General features: G+C 39.3%; 1 protein-coding gene across 6 annotated transcripts in view; it reads right to left on the bottom strand.

The window, feature by feature from the left end:
* The window catches only part of Eda (ectodysplasin A), a 397585-nt gene extending 376745 nt beyond the window's left edge, over nt 1-20840 (bottom strand). For 5 of the 6 annotated variants that reach the window (XM_021152867.1, XM_021152868.1, XM_021152869.1 and 2 more), the window contains exon 1: nt 20206-20840. In XM_021152867.1, the coding sequence (XP_021008526.1) occupies nt 20206-20601 (396 nt within the window). In that variant the 5' untranslated portion in view covers nt 20602-20840. Of the gene's footprint in view, nt 1-15827; nt 15879-20205 lie in introns of all 6 variants that reach the window. The other variant, XM_021152877.1, reaches the window with a different exon arrangement.
* Nucleotides 20841-22462: the final 1622 nt, after the last annotated feature.

Below are 22462 nucleotides of genomic sequence, written 5' to 3'. Positions count from 1 at the left end.
CGAGGCCTAGCAAATACAGAAGTGGATGCTCACAATCAGCTATTGGATGGATCACAGGGCCCCCAATGGAGGAGCTAGAGANAGTACCCAAGGAGCTAAAGGGGTCTGCAACCCTATAGGTGGAACAACAACATGAACTAACCAGTGGCCCCCCCGGGAGCTCATGTCTCTAGCTGCATATATATATCAGAAGATGGCCTGGTTGGCCATCATTGGGAAGAGATGCCCATTGGTCATGCAAATTTTATATGCCTCAGTACAGGGGAACGCCAGGGCCAAGAAGTGGGAGTGGGGGTGGGGGGGAGAGGGTATGGGGGACTTTTGGGATAGCATTGGAAATGTAAATGAAAAAAATACCTAATTAAAAAAAAGAAACAGAGACCCACTCATTCTCACACTGAGGAATCTTCTAAAAATTAAATAAAATAAAATAAAAATTAAATCCCCAAACTGGATGCCATACTATATACATACACAAAGGACCTGTAGGATTAAATGAGATTTTAAAAATTACATAAATAAAACTAAATTAAAGTAAAATAAAGACTATGACAAAATTGAAAAATAAAAAAAAATATGCTGGGTCAAATTAGTTTACACACACGCACATACACACATACAGGATAAAACATAAGCATGGTTGTATAAACAATAAAGACTTCTGAGAAGATCGAAGATACAGGGGAAGCTGAGCATTCTGGCACACATCTATTATCTCAGAATTTCAGCGGCTGAGGCAGGAAGACTGAAAGTTGGAAGTCAGCTTGGGATTCATGATACGATTTTGTCTCAAAAGAAAACCAAAAAGATACAGAAGAAACTGACAATGAAAAAGTACTAAGGAAAGATGAGGGGGGGAAAGGAATCTGAAGTTCAAGTGAAAGGTCTGGTCTTGAAATGAAGAACATGCTTCCTCTATTGAGAAAGGAGCACAGAAGGTATGGGTTCCATCTGTGGAAGTTAACAGTGAGGGAAGAAAGGGATTTGTGAGTGATCTTAATGCCAATCTTGATTTTTTTTTTTACTGTAATAGGAATTAAATTTAACAGTTGAAAATAAAGTGAATATAACACAGCAGGGGCTTTATGGACCAAAGTGAAAGCATGGAATTGCTGCTGTGAACAGAAAAAGGACCAAACCAGGGAGTGGGGGCAGGGAGATAAGGAGGGGACAAGAAGACCTGGGGGTACAAAGGGAGAAAGAACTAAAAACTGAATTTGCAGTCCCACTAATCTAGAATTCTCTCCAATCATGTAGAACTGAGAACCGTCAAATAGAACAGCTGACTCTAGGCCTGGGTTTTGTTAAGGCACAAGGACCTGGAAATAAAGGGTCCGGAGAGTTGCTGATTACTGGAACAAGGAGTCTTGAGTGATTGCCCTGTCCTTTAAGCCAAACACCCATCTTTGGCTGTTTCATCATTTTGCAAAATGCAAAAGATCATCCCAGATGGGCTAGCGGCCAGTTTACACACGCGGACACACGCACAGGTGGGGGAAAGGATGGAGGGAATAGGGTATGAGAGTCTCACCTAAGTATCCTACTGAAGCCACTCTGGCAATTCTTCACCTTCACATGGCCTGGTGGGGAAGGGCTAGACTATATAGAGGCTAAAGAAGACTGGAGGGGGCAAAGGTGAATCATCTATGTGACTATGGAAAGCCTTCATTCCTGCTTGGTAACACTTTGTAGGCATGGGAAGTAGGGGGGAGCATATCTGGATCCCTGTAAGTAACCCCCTACTTGGGCTCTGTGATGAAGCTCAACAAATTCATTAGTTCCCCAGAGTAAACTATGGTGGACTCTTGCCTCAGTTTCTTGTTGGAACCTTGGGAGGATGGGTAAATGTAGTTTATGTCTCCCCCCCCCGAAAAGGAACTTTAGCAAGAGTGGCTTAAAGGAGCTAATTTAGCAAAGTAAATGTCTAGCTAGTCCTCAAAGAGAACATACAAGGTTTGACCTTCATGTGGCCCTGCTCCAAAGGTCTTCATCAGTTTTGTCTTCTCTTGTGAAATACAGGAACCCAGATTTCCCCAGTCACCAACTTTCTTCCCACAATGAAAATGGAAAAGAAAACAGAAGCTGAGTATTCAGCAAGTGGGAGATTCACCCCGATTTTGTATTATACAATAGAACACTATCACAGAGCTGATGTAAGATGACACATAGTTCTAGACCAAACAAATAACTCATGGGTTCCAGGCTTTTACCCAAGCATACAATCCACTGTCTCTAAGTCTTTGATCATGTTGCTTCCTCTACCTCAAATATCCCTTCCCAATTTTAGCCTGTCCCTAATAATAGGGATTAATTTTACCTTTCAAACTCTTAAATAGCCACATAGAGTGTCAAGCATGTCATAAATGCAAATTTATTTGAGACAAAATAAAGAAAAATATTACTAAGGGCTAAATGATCAGAAAAGGTTTCACATATTTAAATTTGACCTTAAATATAAGAGTATTCTATCATCAAAAGAAAAATTTTAACAAGAGAAATGACGCAACAATGAAGGTATGAATGCAAAGGGAGAAAACCAATTTATATGTAACTAGAGGTTTCTGCTAAAAGTCAGTGTAACCGGCTGTAATTTATAAAGAACAGTTTCAGTCTCTGCCTTCAAAACCCTTTTCAATTAATTAAGGAAACAAGATAATCTACAGTTCAATACAATGGCAAATGAAGGATTTAGAATGCTGAGATGGATGAATTTATCAGAAAGATAAAATTTGAGCAAAGCTCTCAGAGCCCGAGGCTCCACGAAGAGGTTGAGCATTCAGCTTTTGGAAATATGTGAATAAAGGCAAGAATGAGAGAGGTGTGACAGTGGGGTTGCTCTGGAGGAAACTGAACTCACAGAGATAGCGAGCAATGACCAGTGGGACAGAACTGTTCAAGAAGGTTTACAAAAAAGACTCTGAAGTTTTCTGTATAGGCAACAAAGCAGAGAGCAAAGGTAGTTAGTTGGGTGGGGAGGAGACATGAAAAGTTGCAATAGAGAACAAAAGAACTCCCTAGTTCATAATTAATACTACAGGAAATAAGCTGAGGAAGGATCACAGATTTGGAAGAGGGAACTTGAAGATCAGCTAAACCAAATACAATCAGAATTCTAACAGAGCAACTAGATGCATGTGACACAAACAATGTAAATCAACATCAGAAAGGATGAATCGATTTAGCAACTGGAATGCTAAGTCTGAGTAGAATAGGGAAGAGGAGAGGTTAAAATGCATCTGAGATTTTATGCCTCCGTTATTGAAAGAATGAAACCACAGTTTAATTTTCTAAAATGTAGTGTGTGTGGTAGGGGAAGGGAAAAGTGAAGATGAATTCAATTTAGCTAACTAAATTTGAGGTGGCAGCTGGAAATCCATGCAAAAACTAATGGCACCTAACAGGGTTGTCTGATGTCATTAAGAACAAAGGAAGTTTATACTTCTTGGTTGACTCTGCTAGCTAAATCAGTTTTGAGAACTAGAACCGTCACAAGCATTGCCTTTTATCCTTGATAGTAACTCACTGAAAATTTGAGGAAACGCCCACCTGAAATCTGCCACTCTCCTTTTCATGAGTCTGAATAAAGATGTAAGATTCCTTCCAGAAAAAGCCCTCTGTTTCACCACCTTAATAATTTAGCTTATACATTAAAAGGACTTTAGGGCCAGTGAGCTGGCTCGGCTGGCTGAAGAGCTAGGCAAGAAGACCTGTTTGATCCCCAGGAGCAGGATAACAGGAAAAGAACTGACTTTACAGGATACTCTTCTGGCCTACACATATGCATTGCATTATGGCAGCCACCACCCCAACAATAATAATAAATGAATATTTTTAAAAGTGCTCTAGAACCATCCAATGCTTCTAGGCACACACTGCTGTTTAAACTTTGATTGATTGTCCTTGCAGGTAAATGGCGTGGCAGGTTGAAAGACTAAAGATCTGTAAACCACAAAATCAAATTGAGCAGTAATCTCCTTTTGAAAATCAATTTCTTTGTGGCTGTCTGCTTTCAAACCATACTATACACTCTCACTCCAATAAACATGACTCTTCATCTCGGAAGTGCAGGCCCACTGACAAGTGGGTATACATGGGGAAAATTACCCAGCGGCCTATTATTTTAAAGTGGTCTTAGCAGCTACCAGCAGGAAAATCCCTAGGAAGCCACAAAGGACAGGGAACTCCTCTTTCCCTCAGTTATTGCAAGCACATAGCCCTAGCATCTGGCTGCGGAGATGACAACTGAAGTCTAATTCCTCTCTCCCCAAAAGACACACAATCATTAGCTAATTTTCTAAATGGTGTGCTCATTAAGCATTCACTACCACACAAACTCTTGAATCAGTGATTATCAAAGGTAGGACTAGTCACAAAAGTGGCAAAAGTGTAATAGCCAACAATAAAGGAACTGAAGCTAGGAAGGCGATCAACGCTGATATCACTCACACTCTTGTTTTTATTTTCTCCCTTAAGAGCAGTGATTCCCAAATGGAGACGAGCATCAGTATTATCGAAGAAGCCATAGATACACTCCAAAGAGTCTGAAGATGTGGGACAAGCTGTGGCCACACACAGGTAGGTTTTTAAAAAGTTCTCCAACACTAATACACTGGTTAAAATGACATTCACATTCATCTGAATGATATATATTAAACCTAGAAGTCTGAAAAAAGAGTCTAAGCAGAATCTTAGAATATTTCCCCTATCTCTATCAGAAAGAGTAAGAATAAAAGTCATAGAGACATAGAGGCAAAGGAAGTGAGTAATGGACAGGGCAGAAGAGGAAAAGAGAGATAACAATTGTGAGCCAGAATTAATTACTGCCCACTGTAGTGTAAGTAATTAGCTAGGCCTTATCTCAGTCTGTTTTGTGCTGCTGTAACAGAATACCAGAAATTGGGTAATTCATAAAGTAAATAAATGTATTGAGCCAGGCATGGTGGCACATGCCTATAACCCTAGCATGTAAGAATAGAAGCGAAAGCTTGGATAGTAGTCAACACTTTATCCTCAGCTACCAAACAAGTTTGAGGCCGACCTGGACTGCACGCAACCCTGTTTCAAAGAAACAAACAAACACAGCAAAGAAAGAACTTTGTTTTCTTTCTCACAATTCTGAAGGCTGAAATGATACTGGAAGGTAGATGATCGATTGAGAATATAACACAGATGGATATGAATTGGGGGTCTACTCCCATGACTCCTGATGCATTTCTATAATAGCATTTATTCATGGGGCCTCATTGACTAATCACCACTTAAAGGTCCCACTACCTAATACTCTTGCAATGCTAATTAAATTTCAACATGGGTCTTAGAGGGAGATATTCAAACCACAGATGGCTATTTGTGCATGCTAGCATCTATCTACACTAACTCATTTATAGTCCCACAAATTAAAGATTCTTACTCTGAAGTGCACAACAAAATGGCCAGTACAGTCCTTCACAGTAAAAATGAATAGCCTGACAGCCCTGATGCTGCTGGGTGAGTTTAATTCTGCGTTAGAATCCTGAAGTCACCTATTATGGAAAAAGTTTTAAGCATTTGGAATGAACAGTCTTGAAGATTCCCTTCATATGAAGATAAATATCACTCTGAAACAACTAACATCTCTTAGACATTTACTTTATGATTTTTTAAAGAATAACAAATGCATCAAGATATAATTCACGCACCACAGAATTCACTTATTTTTGTAGGAATTGTATTGAACTGTGTAATTTCATGATATCTCTTGCATCATTTTCTTTAAAGCACCACTACTCCTACCCTAGTCATAGTAAAAATCAGTTTTGAAATCTTTTCTTTCCCACAATAAGTGCCCTCATGTCCATAGTTAGTGGATCTTCAGTCCTACTACTCACCACAGATACTCACTAATCTCATTTTTGTCTCCACATACTTGCTTATTCTGGATATTTCATACAAATAGAATTATGCAATATGATGCAGGTCTTTGTGACTGGCTCTTTTCACTTACCATATTTTTGAGATCCTACCATGTTGTAACATATTCAAACTTCATTCCTCTTTATGGCTGAAATATATTCTATTAGAATTTTTGCCACATTTCTTTATTCATCAGACATTTGGTTTGAAATGAAAATTATGAATACCACTTACTTTGAACATTCCTGTAGAGGTTTTTGTGTGAACAGACATTTTCAATTCTTTTGGGCACAAGCATACAAGTAGAATTGGGTCATTATGCAATAAGTAATTCTATGTTAACTTATTAAAGGGGTGGAAACCCATTTTTCAAGACTACTCTATCATTTAACATGCCCACCAGCAATGTGTTAGTGTTCCCATTCTCTACACCTCCATTGTTTATTACTTTTTTCATTATGGCCATTCTAATAGGTATAAAATGATGCATTTCTAAGGTAACAGTGTTGAGCATATTTTTGTGTATTTTGGACATTTGTGCATCGTCTTTGATAAAAATGTATGCATCTTTTCTCTACTTTGTCTTCTTATTCATCACATTTCAAGAGGCCTATTTTGGAAACATTTTCCCCTACTTTCATGTTTCTTTTCATATTTTCAAAGGCTTCTTTAGAAAAACATTTTTTCCCAAATACAATTCACTTCTGTGTGTTGTTGTTTGACTATGTTTTTGGTTCCATGTCTAAGAAATCTTTGCTCAATATGAAGGTCATAATTCTTTTCTGTTTTCTTCTAAAAGTGTTGTTCTAGCATTTTAAACTAAGGCTATTCAAAAGTAAATTCAGGGGTATGGTGTGTTGCATATACCAACATTCACTTTTTTATTTAATTTGACTCATGGCTTTTTAAACTTTTTAAATTGATAGATTAAAACATAAAATATATACATATATTAGCACACTGTATAATGTTTTAACACATGAATGCACTGTAGACTGTATCTAAGAGGCAAGATATATATAAGAATAAAACGAAACCAGAGTATCTAAGGCATAGTGATTAAATCAGGTTAAACACATCTATCTAATCAACCAAGGATTATTCTTTATAGTGAAAAAAACTTTAAAATCTTTATTTATTCTTCTCATACTATAATTCCCAATAGCAGTTTCCCCTCACTCCACTCTTCCCAGTCCCCACCCTTTATCTGCCCTCTTCCACAGATCCACTCAGCCTCCCTTTCCCTTCAGAAAAAAGCAAGTCTTCCAGGGATATGAACCAAGCATGGCATAAGAAGTTACAAAAAGACTAGACACCTCCTGTCATATTAAAGCTGGACAAGTCAACCCAGTAGGAGAAGGAAAGGTCCCAGGAGACAATGGCCATTCCCATTGTTAGGACCCAAAAACAAAAACACCAAGCTAATAACTATACCATATATGCAGGGGACCTAGAGCAGATCCATGCATGCTCCATAATTGCCACTTCAGTGTCTGTGAGCCCCTACACAAAATCTTTTTTATAGCTTTTGAAACATACTTTATCTATGGTCACTCTACTCTGCAACAGCATAACAGATCATCCTTTTCCATATATCTGTAATCTAATACTCATTGATCAATAATTTTTCATCACTCCTCCCCACCTACCTATTCCCCACCATCTAGTAACCATCTTTCTATTCTTACCTTGTATACAATTAACTTGTTGTTCTACATGTGCGTGAGATCTCCGTTCTCTGCCTGATTTATTTCATTTAATAATAATTTCCAGCTCTGTTTATTCTATTACAAATAACAGGATTTCATTTTTGTGATTTTTGTTGTTGTTTTTTTTTTCATTTTCTATTTCATTTTGTGGGTTGTTTTGTGTGTTTGCTTTCAGGTAGGGTTTTGCTCTATGCTCCAGGCTGGCCTTGAACTTGCGATCCCCCTGCCTCCTGTGTCTGTGAAGTGTGACCACTCATACAGCCTTACCTGGCCGTACCACATTTTGTACCCGTTCATCATCACCTGAGCCGAGCACTACATAGGTTATTTCCATTTGTTAGCTCCTGCAAATAATGTTCCAGAGCCCAGATACCTCTTCCAGAGACATAGTTCATTTCTGTTGGATACATGCAGTACAAGGTATTTTTCTTTCTAGTGTGACAAAAATACCTGACAAGAAGCACGTTTAGAAGGGGAAAAGTTTACTTCGGATTAGAGTTCAAGGGAACCCAAGCCAACAAGGCGGGGAAGGCATAGCGGCTGCTGGCAGCAGGAGGCTGGCTCCACACACTGAATCCTCAGTACAGAAGCAGAGAATAAGTGAGAGACAGAGCTGGACTGTAAAGCCTCAAAGCCTGTCTGGTGACTCCTTTCTTCCAGCAAGTCTCCACATCTTAAAGGTTCCACAACCTTCCCAAAACAGCTCTACCAGCTGGAGACCAAGTATTCAAACATAAGTCTATGGGGGACATTTCATAGTCAAACTATAACATATACTCAGAAGCAGGACTGCTGAATCATATGTGATCTCTTTTAAATTTTTGAAACACTTCCATAATTTGATATTATGGCATATGTATACATAGTTGACTGGTAGTGTGTGAAATGAGTTCCCTTTCCTCAACATCTTCAACATTGCTTATCTTTAGTCTGTGTTGTTGATATTAGTGATTCATAATGGGGAGAGGTAGCTTTGATGGCAATTTTAATTTGCAGTCCATGGTTGGTAGTGATATTCCTATAGTTATTTTCATATAGATATTGTGCATCTATTTGTTTTGTTTTGTTTTTGAGAAATGTCTATCAAGGTCATTTAGGCCTTTTTTTTAAGTTCACCCCTTTTAAAAATGTGGATACATGATTTTCCTAGCACCTTAATTTCAATAGGGAATCTTGTACTTTGGTGAACTGTCTTTTATGTTTGTAAAAGATCAGTTGGTTATAATATAAGGGTTCTCAATTCTGTTCCATTGATCCATAATGTCTACCTTATGCCAGTACCATAATGGACTCATAACTATGGCTTTATAAATATTAGATTTTCCATCCCTTGAATATGCCATGTTCTCTCTCACCTCCAAGACTTTGCATAATCAGCTCCTATTACTGGAAATAAAATTATCCAGATAATGACTTTTTTTCAGTTTTAAACTCAAAAGATGCTTCATCAAGAAAATGTCCCTTGGTTTCAAAAGTTTGAGCCAGGTGTTCATCTTTTTTGTTCCAAATTACCATGTGTTCCAGATACTCCAAGCTGTAAGATTAACCCTACTGCTTCACCATCAAGTTGACTTGTTCTAGCCTATTCACCTGACTCAGAATTCCATGACTGCAGAAACTCTCTCTGACCGGGTCAACAGTTGTATCTCCACATCGGTGTACCCCTTGGTACATGTTAAAAGGTGATAATGCATAAATATCTATAAATATGATGAGTTGCTTATGTTTTTAGTAATGGACTAATTAGCAATTTGAACGACATTTCCTGCCAAGAAAACTATACAAAAATTAGTATGATATTTACATAATATGTCATACTATTAAAAGGCCAAACTTGGGAGTCAGTGGAGAAAAAGAAAAAACTGAAATTTATGACCCATCTAGAAAGAAGAACCCAGAAAAAAATACCAACTTTTAGGTTCTAAACTATAACAATATTTTAAATAAATGATAAATCAACTTCTATTTGGATAGAAAGCCAGTTTCTGATGATCTCAGTATCATGTTGGATTAAGATAACATAGGATTGTTAGTATCTGAGGCCAATTTCCAGAAACATAAATCCTATTTTGATAAAGATAAAAGCAACTGAAGCCATATATGTGTGTGTATGTATTATACAATATTATTTTTATATTAAATACAATATAAATAATACGTTATCATTATATATTATATTATATAATGCATATAGCACAAATATTTTATATAATATATCATAATTAATAACATTATATATTATGCCATTCATTAAAAAGCAAACAAGCATATGACAAAACAGTCATGTAGTACAAAAATAAGATATACAATTGATAATAGAAATCGATTGAGATATCTTGTGGTTCCCTATGAATTTCACAATTTCTAATTCTATAACATGTCATTGATTATTTTGTTTTGTTTTGTTTTTTGAGATAAGGTCATCAAGGCTACCCTTGAACTGACAATCCTTCTGCATTAGCCTCCCAAGGGCTAGAGTTATAGTTATGAGACATCATACCTGGCTTGTGTTACTGGAATATTGGAGTTTTCATTGAATTGGCAGTTTTCTTTGGATAGTATGGAAATTTCACCAATTTTGCTTCTTCTGATACACAGATATGGAATCTATTCTCATTTATTTCTGCAGTCTTCAACTTCTTTCATCATTGTTTTATAGATTTTAGTGTTCTGGCCTCTGATGCTCTTGATTAAATGTATTTCTAAGTATTTTATTATATTGTTAGCTATTGTCTGAAAGTCCTATGTTTATTAGGATATCAAACACAATTTAACCTCCCCTAGGGTAAAATGACTTCATGAATTCTTCCAAACAGCTAAGGGAAAAATATTATCAATGTTATATAAATGGTTGTAAGGACCAAATAAAATAAACACAATTGTAATAACAGCATAAAATAACCTTGATATCCAAACTTGATAATGAAAGAAAATTACATGCTCATCTTGCTCATAAATAAAGATCAAAGATTTTAAATGAAAGGTTAGTAAAATAATTCTAGACATATATGAACTGAATGGTACACTGGAGCTAAAAGGTTTTATCCTAAGGGTCTAAGGTTAGCTTCAGACCACATTAACAGAATAAAGAGGGAAAAATCTTGTGACTAGTTTAACATATAAAAGAAAACCATGATACAATGATGTCATTCCTGATGTGATTTTAAAACCTTTGAAAACTAAAAGTTTAAAACTGATATCTTTTTAAACTAACAATAATAATATAACCTATGACAAACAGTAAAAATAAAATTTTGCTCTGATCAGTAGTGAACAACGAGGCCTATTACTACTTCCACTCAACATTATCTGGAAATTTCTAGACATTATAATAAAGGAAACTTTCTTACTTTTAAAGTTTTTTTATATAATATATTTTGATCATATTCTTTCTCCCTCCCCCAACTTCTCCCAGATTCTCCACACCTTTCTCCCGAAACTTCATGTTCTCTCTCTCTCTCTCTCTCTCTCTCTCTCTCTCTCTCTCTCTCTCTCTCTCTCTCTCTTTCTCTCTCTCTCCGGGGTGAGCTGTGTATCCATATGTGTAAAAATAAGAAAACAACAAAAAGAGAAAATCAAGTCAAATAAACAAAAGGAAACATAGTAAGAGCCAGAGAGGATAGATAGATGACTCCAAGAAAAACAATGTTTCTTGCAGACACAACAGGAATGGTACAATAACAGGAATGAACTCTGAGAATGTGAAAGCATTCACAAGACCTGGACAGGTTCAAGCTAGACAGGATCCCCATAATGAGAGAGTAAGGTGAACTCTGGATCCCACCCTCAACCAACCAAGAATCTATTTGCAACTGAAAGCTTCCAGCAGAGGGAAAGTCAGGTTTCTCCCATGGACAGTCATTGGGTATATCAACTACTATCAACTACACTCCAGGGCAGGCCCCAAACCCAGGAATAATTGACCAACACAAAGAAAACTTTTTAAAATTTAATTTAATTATTTTTCTTATTCACTTTACCTCCTGCTCACTGCCCCCTCCTAGTCACTCCCTCCCACAATTCTTCCTTCATCCCCCATCCCCTTCTCCTCTGAGTGGGTGGGGCCCTCCAGGGTATCCTCCCACCCTGGCACTTCAAGTCTCCATAAGGCTAGGTGCATCCTCTCCCACAGAGGCCAGACAAGGCAGCTCAACTTTTGGGATAACAGCTTTTTGGTAACAGATTTGGGATAGCCCCCACTCCAGTTGTTCAAGCTGTACATCTGCTACATATGTGTGAGAAGACCTAGGTCCAGGCTGTGGTGTATGCTCTTTGGTCAAAGGAAAACTTTTAAGCTATCTAGATTAAAAAGGAAAAAAATAACATTTTAAAAATATTTTCCATGAACACTTTAGTAGACATGTGAAAAATCCAAAAGAACATGCAAATAAATTATTAGGATAAATAAGTGAGTTTAGCAAATCTTTGGATACAAACTTGATATGTAAAATTAAACTACATTTCTAAACACCAGCAAAAAGCAATTAAAGTTAAACTTAAAGCAATTTTTAAATAGAGATCATGAATTTGAAAATGAACAAGGGAAGCTACATGAGAGAATTTGGATGGATGGAGGGTTTGAAGAGGAAATGATGTCATAATGTTATAATCACAAAATTTTTTTTTAAATTATATAGACTTACATTGGAATTCCTACGAAGTCAACTGAAAGTCTTATATTAACATGAAGGACTTTTTATAGATAGTGCTTTGGGGATCCACATATGTGCAAGACAAGGAAAAAGTCAATCCCCAAATTGTCCTAACCAAATTTATATTGAACTCTTGAGCTAGTATGGCTTGTATATGACTCTTCAATGTTTTCCTAATTTAAAAGAAAGGGGAAGTGATTTATAGCTCTACAGTGATTAGTCATTAGACACAGGCAGTCAAGGAAGGAGGTCTTTCCTTGGTTGAAAAGTGTGCCTCAGAAGACAATTCTCAGGTGAACTCTTGGTAGTCGGGGGGTGGGGGCAGGGATTGGAATCTACATGGTGGAACACAACCTCCATCATAGTTATCATATACAATGGCATAAAAAACACCTTGGAAAACCTCTATATAAACATTAAAAAATATCAGTAGGAAAATGAGCAAGAATTAAAGACATGGAAGAATATATGATGTTCCTGAATTGGATGCTGTGATTTTTTTTTCCTAAGTTGATTTTTTTATTTGAATGAGCATGTTCCCCCATGGGTTCATGTCTGTTCACCAGTTGCTGGAACTCTTGGGGAAGGATTTGGAGCTATGGCCTTCTTGGAGGTGGTGTGTCACTATAGGGAGGGCTTGAGGTTTCAAAAGACTTCCCCATTCCTATTGTGTTCTGTAACATCCAAATGTGAGCTCTTGGTGCTGTTCTAGCTCTGTCTACAGCCACCCCTTCAGGCTTTCATCCTTTTGTCATAAACACCCTCTGGAACTGGAAGCTCAGTTAAACTCTTGGTCATAATGTTTTATCTCAGCAATAGAAAAGAAACCTTAACTAATACAATTTTTAAATTCAATGTAATCGCAATAAGAATTCTAAGAGGTTTCCCTTTTCTTGAGGTACATAAAAAGCCAATTCTAAAATACATGTGAAAATGTTAATGCTAAGAGTATCCAAGGTGGTTTTAAAAGGCCAAGTTGGAAGGACTTACTTTCCCAGATACCAAGAGCTTATTATAGGGTTCAGTAACTAACACTGTTAGTACTGGTGTGCTATGGCCTGGCTGTGGTTTTGTATCCCAAGGATTCATGTGAGGGATGCTTAACCCTGTATGGCACTGTTGATATGGTAGAACTTTTAAGAGGTAAGGCTACATGCAAGGTAATTTCATCACTGAGGGTACTGCCTTTAGAAGGTATACACCCTTTTCTTACAGAGTACATTAGTTCTCAAAGGGGTAAGTTGCTCTGAAATGAGGCCAACCCATACAAATTTTCCCTTTTCTGCATGTAGTCTCTTTGCCTTTCTCCACCATTTTGTTATCTAGCCAAGGGTACTCTCACTCAAGCTGAATGGTTGTTTTTGAATCTCCAAAATGACCTAAGTAATCTCTTTCACTTTCAAATACCAAGCCTCAATTATTTTGTTCTAGCAACAGAAAATAGACTGATGAGAAACAGATCAACAGAATAGAATAAACAACTCAGGAACAATTTTGAGTGTATATAAACAATGGATGGATGAAAAAGTAAGAATGTAGAAAAGTATAAAAAAATCCATATAATAAATAGGACAAGATCAGTTGGATACTTACATGGAAAAATATAGGGCCTGACCTCTATGTCTCTACCATACACAAAATCAATCCCAGGTGGCTAGCTTTTCTAACTGTGAATGGCACAAATACAAAACTTCGAAATGATAATGGAAGAGCATGTCTAGTGATTTCAAAGTGAGAAAATACTTTTAAAAACAGGCTTGTTTTGTGTTTGTGGGGTGTGTGTGTGTATGTGTGTAAGAGAGCTTCATCACAGAGGAAGTTAGGTGGTTATGGGCTGTCTAATAGTGGGTGCATGGAACCAAACTCACTGAGACATCTCTTCAGCCCTGGAAAAATACTTCTTAAACAGGTTACAAAAACACTATCCATGAAAGAAAAATTTGACACATTAAAATTAAAGCCTTTTGTTCATCAAAAGATATTATAAAAGTAGGCCACAAATTTGAAACTGTTTTTCAAAACATAAGAAGTAATTTCCAATGTATATAAAGATTTTTTAGGGCTAGAGAAATGGCTCAGCAGTTGAGAGAGCTTGTTGTTCCAGAAGAGGACTTGAAAGCACCCATGTCAGGGGGCTCACAACTCCAGCTCCTGGGAATTCTACTCTCTGCACTCACATACTCCCACATAGACACAAGCACACATACACATAATTAAAAATAAAAATAACGGATTTTTAATTATATAAGAAATCTGTAAAAACAGTGTAAGTGGACAGGAAAATAGTTTATATATTATATAAACATCTACATACAGACATAGATTAGATATAGATATAGATATAAATAGATGGATAAGTACTTCATGAAGATGCCTAAATTGATAACAGCACATGATAAGGAGTACAACCTCATCAGTCTTCAGTGAAGAATCCTTTAAAATCCTTTAAGATAAAATTAAGGATGTAAGTCACGTGTAGACTACTTACCTAGAGAACCTGAAGGCTTGGGTTTGATTCCCAAGATCACATACAAACAGAAAAGTTCACTACAAACCCACTCACCAGCATGACAGTACTTCTCATTCATTGCTGGTGAGAAACAAATTGTCGGGAACTTAGAACATCATCAATAACTTCAAAATATGTATTCTCCACTACACAGAAACTAATCCTAGATAAATAGTCAATGGAAATTCTAATAAGTGGACTTGTATAAAAATATCTGAAACATTATTCATAATAACTTCAAACTGGAAATATCATACATAGTTATTATCATGATAAGGAATTTATAAATTATGATGTATTTCAACAACAGAACACACAAAGATATAAATTTTAAAAATTCTCCTTGCAACAATATGGTTATCACAAATATAGTGCTAACCAAAAACCACAAGACTCAAAAGAATACATCTATCTGATTCCATTTATGTACAGTTCAAATGAACAAAATTATTTCTGATACTAGAAGTGAAGACAGTCATTATCTTTGGAGAGTGAGGATCATTTGGTGATAAAGATGGACACAATTAAGGATTTGCAGAATGGTAAAATGTTTTATTTCTTCACCTAGGTGCAAGCAACATGAGTGTCCTTACTTTGTAATATTTCACCAAATGGCACAATCATGAAGTGCATGTGTTTCTGTATGTGTGTTATATGTCAATAAAATGTAAAGAAAAAGAATAGAAATGAGAGACTAAGCACTGAGTAGTTACAGAGGAATCAGACAAAGAGGGTTCTCTACAACAGCTGCAGTCAGAGGCACAAGGTTTGGTAATGCTCTTAGGAATTAAATTTGCTTCAGAAATTCTCTAGTATAAAGAGATCTTCTCTATAACATAGTTACAAATAGATTACAGTTCTTTTTTGTTTTTCACAAGATCTAAGAGAGAAGGATGAGCCTAACAGCATATGAAACATCAAACAATATATTACAAAAACCCTTTAGTACCATCTTAGAGGAAAGGCATGAAACTCTGAAATAGATCACACAGTTAGGATTCCTCATTTCCACCTCACTTCCCAATTATTTTCAAAACCAGCGAAACATACCAACTATTTACTCACCTAAGCAAAACTGACAGTTCACAGACTTAGCAGGATCAGAGAGAAGCAGACCTGATGGCTTTGTTTTATATAAATGTTACCTAAGTCCCAAAATAATTTAATTCAACAACTATATTTCTACCTAGCTGTAACTAGTGATATGTTGGGAATCGTGAAGAAAGTAGATTTCTGAGGAGCTTTCAGGTGAAGAAAGGAGAATATTAAGATGAAACTCAGTAACAACGGCAGAATAATTCCCAAAGAGAATATGGTTGGTGACTTCCAGGAGTAAAATTAGTGGGGATAAAAATGAGAGTGATATTATGATAGCCATTCTTCAAAAGACTTAAATAAGACACTGGAACGTCTGCATTTAAACTCATGAAAACCTATTTTATCTAGATTCCATATACACAATTTGTGGGATCTGTTATGTTTGGCATGAATCACCCAGAATGATTCTTAGTTATTAGGAGTATCAAAACTTGGTATTCTAATAACAGAGCTAGTTATACCCAAAGATTTATGTTGATCATTAAAGCTGTCTTCTATGACAACACCTCAAATAATTAAGAATATATCTCAAAGATCTCAAACAGTCCTGAATAAGTTCCTATTGATCTGCTTGTAGTTTAGTTGATGAGATGCCACCTCTGTCTCTCTCAACAGAACTTTTACCAACATTAAAAGACAACTAATACTTGTCTGTGTGAGGTTGTTAGATCCCCTGGAACTGGAGCTGTAGGAAGTTCTGAGCTGCCATGTGGGTGCTGGGAATTGAACCCAGGTCCTCTGGAAGAGCAACCAGTGCTCTTAACCTCTGAGCCATCTCTCCAGCATCTGATACTTAACAACACTGTATCTGCCACAGAGAAATTGAGCTGAGATTATTAAATTATACCAACAATGTTACTCATCTCTCTCCTGATTTGGAAGACTCTGATCTTTGATCCTCTCCCCATCCCTCCCTCCCCCACTTCTCTCTAGTTCTCCAGTTTGGAAAAACAACAACTAGAAAATCCCCACTTTTGATCAATTCATTTGGGTTTCTGGAGACTTATCAATCGGCTATAAGATTTTTTTTTTTTGAGTAACAGCCATCAGAATTTTCTTTCTGACTGTAGTGAAAAAATCACGTCTGTTCTTCTTCATGGAAAAAAGGTTTGTTTTGTTGTTGACATGTTGCTGAGATTTTCCGCCATGTTTTTGACATTTGAGAGACATAATCATGACCAGACCTTCTTCTCTATAGTGCTATCCAGTGATTTTCAATGTTTTGAATTATTTGTTGTCAAAATCAGACACTACTGGTGCATCTCTAGCCATCAAATTTATCTTCACTAAGTACCCAAATGCAGCTACTTCTTCAGCTGAGGGAGACAGCCCATGATTCCAGAAACTCTAATGTCAACCTCTCAGTTTTTATGAAACCATGTACCTACCTTTCCAAGATCTCCCTTGCAGAGAATTGCTTATATTCCTACTTTGTGTCCTGAATTCTTTCCATATCCTGCTTTATTTGTTTGTTTAATTCCAGTATGGTACAGACACACCTTCAATGATTTCTGGAGTCTTTCCTTGAGTCATAATTAAGAGCCCACAGTCCAACCATCTCATAAGTATGAATACCTTTTCCCTTGCCTAAATACATGTCTGACCACTCATAATGAAAAGCCACTGATTGTTGGGCTCACCACAGTTTAGTTGCATCAGTTTCCCTTTACTCTTTCTAAATATGTTGGTAGGAAACCCAAGTATAGTACCCACTGGAAGATGCCGGCTTTGTTTCTAGTCCTCTGCGTACAAGGTTTGCTGTAACAACAGCTGCTTATGTTGAAAAACTAAAATATAAAATAAGACCTACATGGCCAAGTCCCACAAGGCTATTTACTTTCTTATTTATGAATCAGAATCTGTCAGCACAACTTAGAATTTTGACTGTCAGCAGATACTACGATTAAATGTCACTGAAAAACCAGCAGAGGGTGCAGCAGGGCACTAGAAATGTTACCCAAGATATAGCACAGCAATGTAAATCGATTAGCCAATCAACTTTTCCTTTATTTATTTACTCATTCGTTTATATATTTGTTTGTTTGTTTGTGTATATGCTAAGGTTAATATCACCAAAACAAATTAGTTGAATCTGGGATAAAATGTCTTCAGTGGGCTAAAATTCTCCTGAAAGTGAAATTCAAGATGAATAAGGAATACATGGTTAAACTTAGTCTGGTCAAAATTAGTTAGAGCAGAACAAAATGACACAGATCTGAGCCCTTCATTTTGTAAAAAGCCTACTATGGAGTTTCAACCTGTTGTCCCTTCATCGCCCCCCTCATAAACAAAGTTTCTCAGTATGGAGAAACTCTATTATGGAGGACTGTGTACTAAACTGGATGATGGGAGAGCACCTTCATCCTAGTTTTGACTCAAGCTAGGATATCTTGGGCCACTTACTTCTCCCTTGAGGCCTGTATGTTCTCCAAAGGAATCAATAAAATAGATTCAGGCGGTACCTTACAAATCTGGAAAACATAAATTCCAATTAATGCTATAAATGTAAAGAACTGGTATCATTGCTTTGACTGCCCCATAGACTAAACTAGACTAAAGGATAGCAGATAAGAAGCTGTGCTGAAACACGTAAGTATCTTTGCTACATCTGATGTAAGCAACTTAAGGCCATTGCAAAGCTGTGAGAGTCCCATGCCATCACAGAAGCTCTAGTATACTGCTGTCCCACCAATCTCTAACCAGCACTGTCCATCCTGATTGCCAAAAATCCTTGACCACCATTTGAGTAAAGAAGTTGAATTCCCTGATTTCATTTGAATGAATGTGTGTGTGTGTGTGTGTGTGTGTGTGTGTGTGTGTGTGTACATACATACAGAGAGAGGGAGAGAGGGAGAGAGAGAGAGAGAGAGAGAGAGAGAATATCAATGTGCAGCTGCTAAGTACCTCTACTGGGATCCTGGAGGGGGGTAGTAAATAAAAGACCCAGAGTCCTAATTCATTCTCATTTAGCCCCAGTGTTTACAATTTCAAGTATGAGAAGCCCGTCTACTGATTCTTTTCTTTGATAAACTGTTATATAAATTTGAGTGTCTTTGAAAGACATTTTAGGTCTGAGGCAATTTTACAAAGCACATTGTTAAGGAAGAAAGGAAGAAAGAAAGAGAGAGAGACAGAGAGAGAAAGGAAAAGAAGAGAAGAGAAAGTGTGTGTTCTGACACTAGAGTATTATTATGAATGTGACACCTCTAAAGTGTACAACTTGGAAAGTCAAAGCAACACAAATAATGTTTAAAGAGTTGTGACAATAACTATGGGTGTAGCACCGAGTACAGAAGGCTTCCATGCCTCATCTCAAGTAGCTTACTTACACAACGTGTCATTTTCTCCAGAAGTTACAAATTCACCATTAGTCTTTAACCACCTCAAAAAGATTCTTGGATGTTCTGCCTAAGATTCAAGTGTGAGACAGCTATGGAAACCACAGGAAGACTTAATATCAAGTACACTAAATTTGTTCGAATAACGAGTAAGATAAACAACTACGATAATGGTTTGCTAAAAGAGATACAAACACTCTAAAGATTGTCAAAAAACAAAACAAAAATCCGACTTCCTGTTTCAAAGGCAGAAAAAACTCTTCACATCCACTGCATCCAACTCCATCTACAAGAGTGTCAGAACCGGCATGCAAAGGGTGAGTTTTATTTCCATAGATTTTTGAAATTGCTGTTCAGAAGTTGTCTAGCAAGACGGCATATTTCTACCAGAATTCCTCAGGGGCGCTGATCCTAACTAGAACGCAGAAGAGAATCTGTCTCAAGTTGCAGGTAAGTGTGAAAAAGCTCAGGTCCTGGTCAGCGCACAAGAACCCAGCGCTGAAAGTATGGTTAAAAGTTGTTTCAACGGGCGTGGAACAGTTAGTACAGCTGTTTACAGCTCCAACTCCAAAGAGGAGCCTGCTAGTGCTGGCATCAGCTCGGGACACGAAGAAACAAGCACCACGGGCAGAGAAACTCACCAGGGGGCACGAGGGGCCAAGCTGCTCGCCGTTAGACGGCCACGGGGGCGGCGCAGGCACCTCCGCGCCCGGATGGGTGCAAGGCAGGCCAACTTTTCGCGAAGCAGCCCACACCCCCCGGGGGCGGCGCGTGCAGGCTGGGCTTTCCAAGTCCACGGGACCCGAGAGGGTCTGGATGAGCCAAGGCAAGGAACCGAGAACAACCTGCCCTGGACAACCTCTCCCCAGCACTCCGGCCCACTCCCAGCTCCTGCATTGGAACTTGGCTCTGAGTGGCAGAGTCCCCTGAGCCCTGAGGCCCAGGCCCCCGCCCAACCGAGCAGGGGAGGGGGCCTCCAAGGCCGCCGCCCCTCCTAGGTGACTCACCTGGTGCCGGTCCTGGGAGTCAGGGGGGAGTGGATCTTCTCCCGGTTCCAAAGGCTGCTGTTGAAAGGACGGCTGCCCGAGGTGGCGGGTGATGGGACCCACAGGGTCGAGGCTCCCAGGGCTGCTTAGGGTGCCAGAGGTGCCAGGAGCACCCGGGCCACCGAGGCGGGACTCGGTTCCCCGTTCCCGCCGCAATTCGGACCGCAACTCTAGGTAGCAGCACAGCGTCAGCAGGTGGAGGGCCAGCGAGAGGCCAAAGAAACCCAGGAAGAGCCGGCAGCTGTTCCCTTCGCCCGCCCGAGCAGGGGCCCCGCGACAGCCGCAGCCCTGGCTGCCCCGCTCCCTTGGCGCTGCCGCAGGCAGGGGTTCCCTGCGCTCTACCTCTGGGTAGCCCATGGCCTCCAGAGACAACCACTATCTGAGGCCCGGGAGCCTCTGCCTCTGCCTCAGTCCTTCACGACCCCTGACAGGCGACTACTGTCCTGCCATCGGCTGGGGGCTGCAGGGACCCGTTCCTGAGCGACGGTGGCTGGGCGGGACAGAACAGGGAGCAGCCGCATGTGCAGCTCCACTCCGAGGGGTGGGAAAGGGAGGAGGAGGGGCGGGCGAGAGGGGCGGCGCGGCCAGAGAGGGAACGAGGGAGGAGGTCCTCACCTACCCCGCCCCATGCCTCAAGGGGCGGCCGGGACGCCCAACCACGGGCCCGCCAGGCCTGGCTGCCCCGCCCCCTGCCGTTCCACTCGGGCCTCCAGTCGTGGGGCGGGGCCTGGGGGCGTGGGGGTTCACCTCTGCCTGGCAGCCCCACCCAGCTCTTCCCGCTTGCCCCGTTGCAGTTGGTGAGGGCTGCTGTCGTTCATCTCTAGACTCCACCCCGGTTTAACCCTTCAGCGCCGCTATGGGGGAGGGCAGGAGGGGGAGGCTGAGAAGAATTTTGGGAACCTTGGAAAGAACGTGGAGAAAAGAAAAGGAGGCAGAAACTAGCATTAATAGAAATGTTTGCAATTAACTGCAGTTGCTAATAACATCATCCAGTACTTATCTGTTGCTTTCAATCTTCAAAGCGTTTAACAGACGTTAAACTAATTAAAACAGTTCAGGGTTTGGAATGAAACCATGCCTGCTGTGTTTGCAATTCAATGGCTCGCCAGAAGAAAAGGAGACCTAGGAGCCTGGGAGCCAAACAGACTGGGAACCGGGCAACCTCACTCCTAAAATGAGTCTTGGGGCACAGTCTGAGGGCATAGAAAGGGTGTCTAGTGCCAAGTAAAACTGAAGTGATGCTGTCCGTTGAAGGCTAAAACCGTTTCCTAGGATTTCTTGATATATTAATTCATTCAACAGATATGCATTGATCCCTTTCACAGTGCAGAAAGTACCGTGTGAGAGAACCCTCAGCCAAAAGTTTATCTTTTTCCAGAGCTGCACAAGTTTTGGAAGAACTTGAGCCTTCGAGGAGCAGGTGGGGAAACTGAGGGTCATGATGAGGTGAATTTTTACAGGGGTGGTCCACAGCATGGCCAGACACTATTGGCATCTGTATTCGCAGGCAACTGTTCTGGCCTCTCCACCCTTCCCATGCTTCCCCTGGAGTATTCCCTGGGGTAAGTTCAACAAGTCAGCCAAATGTTCCAGATGTACACTGCTGCAACGGCAGCATCTTCAACAGCTGCACCAATCAGAAACAGGGTCAGAGGGGAAAAAATGGCAAATGTCAGAACAATAGACCTGGAAATGAAGGATGGAAAAGATTAGTTGTCAAGAGTCACAATTGACAAGTGTTAGTAGTCTCAGATTTTAGAGAACTAAATAACTGTAGCAGAGCAAGCAGCCACTTTTTTTTTTTTACCCAGTAGGTACACTCATTTCCATGTAATTGAGAAATGAATAATTAGCAATTTTATTAACTTGAAGTAAGCATAGTAAAAGCCACTGAGGAGGCTCAGTGGTGCGCCAGAGCACTTAAGGCTAGGCCTAAGACCTGGGCTCATAAGGGAGAAGAAAAACACAGAAGAGTGTAGAAAGGAGACAAAAGAGAAACAAAACCAAAAGCATATGGTGGGGAGGTCAGAGCACAGGGGTCATAAGCTTTAAATATATCAGCCACAGACAGGCTTTCTTTCATAGCCTAGTGCATGGCCTCAGTGCTTCATAAACATCTTTTTGTCCTCTTTTTAACCTTTACCAATGAAACTGGACGTTTGCAAAGGATCTCATCATCACACAGATAAGGGGGAAAAGAAAGGCTTGCAACAGCGCT

The sequence above is a fragment of the Mus caroli genome, chromosome X (assembly GCF_900094665.2).
Source record: "Mus caroli chromosome X, CAROLI_EIJ_v1.1, whole genome shotgun sequence".
Classification (NCBI taxonomy): Eukaryota; Metazoa; Chordata; class Mammalia; order Rodentia; family Muridae; genus Mus; species Mus caroli.
Note: the sequence above shows the minus strand (reverse complement) of the source record. Positions and strands in the feature narration are given on the sequence as shown.